At 43.7% G+C, this 8166-nt stretch overlaps 1 protein-coding gene across 1 annotated transcript; it reads right to left on the bottom strand.

Annotated features, from left to right (window-relative positions):
- SMIM34A (small integral membrane protein 34A) lies at window positions 1–6212 on the bottom strand. The gene is made up of 2 exons (XM_041734765.1): window positions 5246–6212; window positions 1–3805 (listed from the first exon to the last, which is right to left on the bottom strand). Exons 1-2 carry the CDS (start codon window positions 5250–5252, stop codon window positions 3393–3395), a joined length of 420 nt encoding a protein of 139 aa, XP_041590699.1. The 5' UTR covers window positions 5253–6212; the 3' UTR covers window positions 1–3392.
- Between the last annotated feature and the right edge of the window lie 1954 nt (window positions 6213–8166).

Here is an 8166-nt window from a genome sequence, read left to right as displayed (position 1 = left end):
AATAAAAATCCTTAAGAAAATAAACAAAATAAAATAAAATGTTCTGATAATACATCACACCAGACAAATGAAAATGCAGCTGAGCTGATTAGAATTTTATTTAGAATAGAAGTGTTCCAAACACCCAGGAAAACTCTGGTAACTTGGATTTGATTTGGTAGAAATCATGGTACCTTCAGCCACAAATCCCCAGAGAAGCCATTCCTGGAAACTGTTAACCAGATCCATTCTGCATTGATTTTAAAGAATCTCAATGGCAGAGGTAGGCCTTTAATTGACCTGATCCTCTAATCTTGGGGGTAACTTACTATAGGGACAAAAAAAGAAAAAGTGTCTGAAATGTTGAGAATCAGCTTTCTCTGTTCCTGCTTCCACCAGGGTTGGTGGAATGCGCAAAGCTCACTTGCTGAACTGAACACCCACAGTGCTGAACTAAACACCCACACTGTGGTGCTGGTACCTTTCCCACTGGTCCAGCTATGTGGGGTTTGCCAAGATAGTAGTGGATTATTCTGAGCCTGAGCATTTTAGATTTAAAGGATTTTGCATAAAATATTCATAGTACTTGTGTCTCACCAGTCTTGCTTAAAATGGAGAATGTAGTCTCCATCCAGGAACACATCTTCCATGCAAACTCTTAGACCAGCTCCCCAGAAAACAGGTGAATTTGTATCAAGAAACAGGTGGCCTGGGAAAAATATCCTTGGATCTCATGTAACTAACTGCATCTGAGTGTCAATGGGAAGATGGTGGCTTTGTTCCTTAGGAAATACTGTAAAAGCCTGTCCCTGACCACGTGTCTAACATGGCAAGCCCTTCTTGGGATTTCCATGGTGGTTTACTAACAGAGTCAAGGGTTGGGGATTAAATGGAACAGGATCTCATTGAATGCTCCTTGAGAGGCCAAGCAATGTGAAATTATACAAGTGATCATTGAACTGGCATTAGAAACATACCAAATCTATCTTTTCCCTGAAACCCCAAAATCCTAGAAATAGAAAAAACCTTGATGAAGGAAAGGATCCTAATTTACCACATCACATTGCTCCTCTTTTCAAATTCTACTTCAAGGCTCACTTCCTTCAGGAAATTATTTATCCAGCAGTATCATACAGGATATTTTTGGTTGAGGGGGGTCAGAAAGTTTAATAAAGGAGATTTATTGGCTCACAAACTAAACAGTCCTGTAGCAAATTAAGGCTTCAGGCACAGTTTTTTTTTTTTTTTTTAAGATTTTATTTAATCATGAGAGACCCAGAGACAGAGGCAGAGGGAGAAGCAGGTTCCCTATGGGGAGCCTGATGTGGGATTTGATCCCAGGACCCTAGGATCATGACCTGAGCTCAAGGCAGAAGCTCAACCACTGAGCCACCCAGGTTTCCCTTCAAGCACAGTTTGATTGGGACTCTAGTCTCTGTGATATTCTCATTTCTCCTCTCCAGGCTGGATTTTGCCCTCAAACTGGCTTTTCTAACGTTGGCAAAAGGGCTCCAGCAATTATAGGCTCAGATCTGCATTTAACACAATCCTGCACAAGACAGAACTTTTATGCCCCAGAATCTCCCTTTAAAATCTTTCCAATCATTCTGAAGATCAGCTCACTTAGGTCATGAGTCCTTCTTGGACCCAATCAGTGAAGCCAGGAAATGGATTGTGCTGATTAGATTGATGTGGCTCTCTTATTTCAGCCCTTGAACTGGGAGTAGTTTCAGCTTCCTTAGTGCCATATGGATCTCCAAATGCAAATTAGGGGTGGTTGGGTTAAGGAAGAGGGAAATGCATGCTGGGGAAGCAGCTAACAGGAGACGACTGAATCTTCAAATTCACTTAAGTTCTGACCTTTCACTCCCATTGTAATACACTCCATGTTCCTATTTGCTGTGGATTACATTTGTCTATATTTCCTTCTCTTTTATCCTGCCTTATAAGCATCTCAAACATATGGATGATGCCTAGCCCTAACTATAGAAACAAGCCAACATTTCTAACATCTGTGGAAAATATTTTTTTAAAAAAGAAAAAAAAAGAAGAATACTTGGAAGTTGACCTCACCCTCTAAAAACAAAAGCTTGAGGTTTAATTCTGACTTTTATGAAATGTGGGGCTGGTTGCAGACCACTATCTGGAGACAGGGGAAAAAAAAAACACTTTTTTTCATTTGTGATCCAAGGAATGTCTCCAAAAACGGACCTGAATAAACTTCATAGAAGTTGGTACAACAAATAATTTATCACTTTGCCTGCTGAAAGCCTGCAGAAGTTCAGCTAATCACCATGTCTCTAAATTAATTATTCATCTAGGCAAGGTCTTAGTTCTTTTTAGGCAGAGACAAATATATAAGTAACAGATATTTATAAAACATTTGAGTAAACATCAGCCATCAACCACCACCACTATCATCAATATCAACCACCACTACCACCACCATCACCCTTAATATCAACCACCACCAACATGACCATCATCAACATCAACCATCAACCCCACCATCAATACTACCACCAACACCATCATCAACATCAGCTATTACCAATGACATCACTACCATCATCACTAACACCAATACCCCCATAGCATCAACCACCACACCACTATGAGCACAGGGTTTATATTTTACATTTTTACTCTACTTTGAAAAATATCTTCATATGTATGATCTTATTAGCTATTATCTACTTTGTAGTTTGGCAGACCAGACATCATCATTCTCATTTTATCTGTGTGGAAACTAAGGTCCAGAGAGGTGAGGTGTTGAGTTCAAGGATACCTAAGTGTCCTTGACTAGAGTTGAATTCCTCTGACTCCTAAATTAATACTTTTTTTCAATGGACCCCATACCTTCAATAAAAATGAAGAACTTCTGACTGACTTCTGCTGTTAACAACCTTGGCTCTAAGTGAGAACCTCTAGAATGAATAGCTCTTTGAAGCCATATATCCCCCTGCCATGCATTCCAGGTGAGAGCCACAAGTCACTCAAAGTTGATGTCATCCTCTGGAAGTTGAACTTTAATCCGGGGCGCTTGACTCCAAATTCAGTCTTCTTTCCATGACAAGAGGCTACTTTCGTGTATACCCCTCCAGAATCTCCTAGATTCTCTGAGAACACTCAATGCTCCATGTCCTTCCCTGGAACATAACCTTTTCCAGTGAAGGATATGACTGGAAGCTGCTGCCCCTGCTGTCCTGTCTCAAAGTGCCACAAAGCCTGAGAAGGAAACAGGATGGGATGCTGGCCTTCAGTCACACTCCCATTGGCCTAAGTGCCCAGTGATGCTCTTCCAGCCCACTCAAGGATCTGACTCTTCTCTCAAGGTTCCAGGTAAACTCAAAGCTGCTTCGCCTTGTATGAAGGTTGGGCCTCTTCTGTAGAGGTCGGCTTGCCTTGAACTTTCAAGGGATCCCTTGGATTTCAGTTTGGCATTCACTGTTTTTAAATGTTGGCCCCAGGCTGGCCTGGTTGGGCTGCAGGACAGGTCTGTTGCTAAACGTCAGCGCAGAGCATTTGGACACTTTGCTTTGGAGACCTTTCTTTTTGAGTTCAGAGGTCAAATTTGAATAGTAAATATCTTCCAGGGATTTATCATTCTTTCTGAGGATGTTGCTGGCTAACCGGAAGAGGAAAATCACTCCGTAGATGCCAATGATGGTGAGGATGTACCAGGCAGCGCTGGTCCCATCTGGAAGTTTCAGGGCCCTGGTGGAGTTGGTGCCGCTCCTCCCTTCCATGTGGTCCCTCAGCAGGTAGCCTAGGCCAGTGCTGGCCTGGGTCTGGTTGGGGGCTCCCTGAGGAGTCCACTTGATCACTGAGAAACAGAGAGATCCAGATGAGACCCAGCATCCTGGGCTGAGGGCTGCCTGGCCAAGCCAATGACAGTGTGGTCCTCATATCAGTGGGAAATGTGGGGGAAATGTGGGACTGCTTAAAGGGGGCTCTCTCTGTTGAATGGTCAGGAGTCTAACAACATATACATAAAAAGGGGTTTGGGGGGCATACTAAATATTAGTACATGAAAAACTAAGACTAACCATGATATAATATGCAATCAGATGCCTAAAAGGAGGGAGGATATGGCATTTGCTTGAAGCTCATATATGTATAAAGTATCTCTGAGAGAATACACAAGAAATTGCCCTTGGGGAAGAGAATTGAGGGATGAGATGTACTTTTCACCAGTCCCCTTTTGTACATTTTGTACCATGTATAGTTACCTTCAAAAAGGAGTTAATCTAAAAAAGGAAAGGGTACAAGTGGGCACTTTTCTGGCCTCCTTGGTGAAGTGCCCCTGGGGAATGACACTGTGTGCCCTTCCAAGACCAGAAGATTAAAATCTTAATTGCTGTTTAATTCAAAACTGTTTTCTCTCCTAGGAGAGCCAGTGGCCATGAAATGAAAGGCACAGAAGTAGTACATAAAACTGTGAGACATTTTTCCAATTGAACTTTACTGGCTCAAATCCCCAATTCTTGCCCTGTGTGAGCACAGATGTTTTCAGATGTGTCATAGAATATATCCCACAGCCTGCCGGGTAGACCAAAGCTGCTCCCCAAATGCCATCTATTTGATATTTGTTTGTTGCTAATTCATTTTGCTAATGGCAAGATTCAGAGAGGCTGGTATCTTTTGTTATAGTTAATTGTCAGAATAAGTGAATGATCTTATTACTTTTAGATGAAGGGTTTAAAAATAAATCTACAAACCACATGTGACAAAGCCCAAATGAACAGATTTAATTATACAAAATTGGTCACTCATAACAAATGATACAACAACGAGGAATTTTAAACCACTGTTGGTGGAAGGGTTTGAGAACTTAAAGTATAGAAAAGGGAAAATTGTCATCATTGCTTTCTTTTTAAAAGTCAACCCAATAAGAAAGTCAGAAGTCTCAATTACAGCAAGAGAACACACTGAGAACTCTGAACTTTTCTGTGAGTTGTTATAGAATGATGTGATATGCTCAAATACATATAAAATATGCCCAACCAAGAACTACAAGACATTAAATAAGTTTTAAAATAGTCCATATCCACAGGAAAGAAATTCACTATATTAATTATTGCAGCACATTGTTCTTCACTTTTCTTTTTCTAAAAAAATAGGTTGGTCGTATCTTAATGGACAAACACATCTTGCAGAAAGAGACACCTTTTCATCTGTGCCATTTTGCACTTATAATTTACTGATGTGAAATACAGCAGTCATTCTAGAACAACTCGTCCTTGTATTGAAGAAGAGTACTCACGTTCCATGAGGCGGTCTCTTCCTCGACTCTTGAGGGAGGCAAGTTTAAGCAGCTGCCGTGGCCAGAGAAGATGGAATGAGAAGTCTTCCCCGCAAGTGATCACAGTCCTACTGACGTGGGGCTGCCCTGAGGTTTGTGAGCAGAGCAGGGAGTAACACGATACCCAGAGAATTTTAGGGCTGTACCAAAAAGAAACAGCAGAGAAGAGTTTGGACGATTTTTCTCTCCTTAATCAGGGGATCGAAATCGACCTGTCTACTGTTGGCTCAGAATACAAAGCACCTCCTGGCTGAAGCTTGTTGAGGAGGCCTAAAGCAAAAGAAGGTTAAAAAACATGCTGGTACCAAGGAGTCTCCAACTGCCCCTGGTCCCATCCAGGCCTGCAGTGGTGAGAGGCTCCCTGTGAGGCTGCTCACGAGCTTATAGCCTGGATGGTTCCTGAATTCCCCTGTTGGGCACCTGTCGTAGGAGTGGGAGATGGTCAGGTGTGGCAGAGGCCTGTTGTTACAGGGTCAGGAAACTCCATGGTCAGGAGTCACTGGCTTCCTCTTGGACTGTCTCCTGGATGAGGAAACCCAGACAGGAAGGCACAGGCACGGACATAGCTGAGGGGCCTGGGCTCCCCCTCAGGGATCAGTAGGCAGTGGGCCGGTAGGCCAGGCTGTGCAGAGTGATGCTTCCTTTTCCCACACTCCTGAGTCACAGCCCACACTGCAATCTAAGCATATTTAACCAGAAAGTGCTAGAAGAATAAGAGTCTGGGAGAAAAGAAAAGCAGGGAGCTTTGGCAGGTTCTGTGCACCCATTGTTCCCAGCCCCGCTCCTGAATCCTCACCAAGAAGACCAGCACCTGCCAAACTTATAAGGTTTTTTGGCTTTTAAGAAGTGATTTAAGGGGTGCCTGGGTGGCGCAATCGGTTGAGTGTCCAACTCTTGATTTCGGCTCAAGTCATGATCTTGGGGCTGTGAGATCAAGCCCCGTGAGCCTGAGCTCAGTGTGGAGTCTGCTTGTCTGCCCCACCTCCCGCCCCCCCCTTCCTCCCTTTGCTTGCACTCAACACTCTCTCTCAAATAAATAAAATCTTTTGAGAAGTCATTTGATCAAATTTCCACCAATAGGGGACTAGATAAGTAAATTATCAAATTTGCCATATGATCCAGCCATTCCACTCCTAGGCATATATCTAGGAGAAATGGCCACAGACGCCTGGACAAAAGCTTGCATATGGATATTCATTCACAGTAGCATTATTTGTAATAGCTAAAAAGTGGAAATAGACCACACGTCCACTGACTGGTGAAGGGGGAAATAAGATGCAGTTGATCCCTATAATGGACTATTATTTGACAGTAAAAAGAAATGGTGTTCTGACACGCACTACAACATGGATGGACCTTGAAAACATTAAGCCAAGTGAAAGAAGGCAGTCACAGAGGACAGTATATTGTAGGGGTCCATGTATATGAAAAGTCCAGAATAGAAAAAACTCTAAAGACAGACAGTAGGGATCCCTAGGTAGCTCAGTGGTTTAGCGCCTGCCTTTGGCCCAGGGTGTGATGATCCTGAGGTCCCGGGATCGAGTCCTACATCGGGCTCCCTGCATGGAGCCTGCTTCTCCCTCTGCCTGTGTCTCTGCCTCTCTGTGTCTCTCATGAATAAGTAAATAAAATCTCAAAAAAAAAAAAAAAAGACAGTAGATTAGCAGTTGCCTAGGGCTGGGGTGGAGCTTGCGAGGTGATAACTAAGGGGTACAGGGTTTCTTCTAGGGATGATAGAAGGTTCAACAACTCATTATGGTGCTGGTTCCACAAGTCTTCTGCGAATAAACCAAAAGAATGAACTTTATGGGATATGAATTCTGTTTCAATAATATAACCTAGGTGTACAAAGGAATCTTATGGAGCTGTGACTAAGAAATGCAGAAGCTCTTTGTGTACTGATGCGTAGAGCTCTCCTGTGTGTGTTCAATGAAAATAGCAAAGAGAACGTGTTATCCTCCATGCAAAAGAGTAGGAGGGGAGGGGCTCCTGGGCAACTCAGTTGATTAAGCATCCAACTCTTTATTTTGGCTCAGGTCCTGATCTCAGGGTCCTGGGACTGAGGCCCACATCGGGCTCTGTGCTCCGTGTGGAGTCAACTTGAGATTCTCTCTTTGCCTCTCCCTCTGCTCTTTCCCCTTGCTCTCTCTCTTTCTCTCTAAAATAAATAAAATCTTAAAAAAAAAAAAAAAGTAGGGTGGAAATAATATAGATCTGATTTGTTTGTATAGACATTTAAGGATGCCCAAGAAAGTAGAACAGGAGTTACCTGGAGAAGAAGAAAATTCACTGGATGGACGTGGGCAGGAGTCGGGGGAGAATTTTCACTGTATATCCTTTATGAATCGAAAGAAGTTTAACCATGTCTGTGTGTTCCCTAGTCAATAATGAAAACATCCACTAATTGCATGTAAATCTTATTTAGGCTCCTTCTGTCTCTCTGTAGGGGAATGGACACAGACAAGGATTTGTCACAGGGACCAGCTAAGGTAAGAAGGGGCAGAAAGGAGGACCCCGGATGAAAAAGGGCAAAGGGAAGAACAGGGTCAGTGGTCAGGACTCTGGTCGCAGCTGTGCCTTTGCCCTGGAACCCTGGGGCAAGTCCCTCTCTACCATGAGCCAGTTTCCTCTCCTGTATGGTGGAGGAGCTGCAGGATCTGATAGCAGCTGGTCCCAGGAAGGTGGGAAGGAAGCCTGGGGAGGCCTGGGGAGGAGCCGCCCCCGTGGAGGTGTCTGAAGGGGAGGACTGCCAATGCCCGGCGGCCTCAGGGCAGGGAGGCAGCTGGCGCCAGGAAGTGGAGGCTTCATGAAGTGTGTCATCTGTGAGGTCAGAAGTTTTCAGCATTTAGCTCAGCAGGACGAAGGCATGGGATGTAGGGAGC

This window comes from Vulpes lagopus, chromosome 20 (assembly GCF_018345385.1).
Source record: "Vulpes lagopus strain Blue_001 chromosome 20, ASM1834538v1, whole genome shotgun sequence".
Classification (NCBI taxonomy): domain Eukaryota; kingdom Metazoa; phylum Chordata; class Mammalia; order Carnivora; family Canidae; genus Vulpes; species Vulpes lagopus.
The sequence above is the reverse complement of the archived record's forward strand: the minus strand, read 5'-3'. Positions and strand labels throughout refer to the sequence as shown.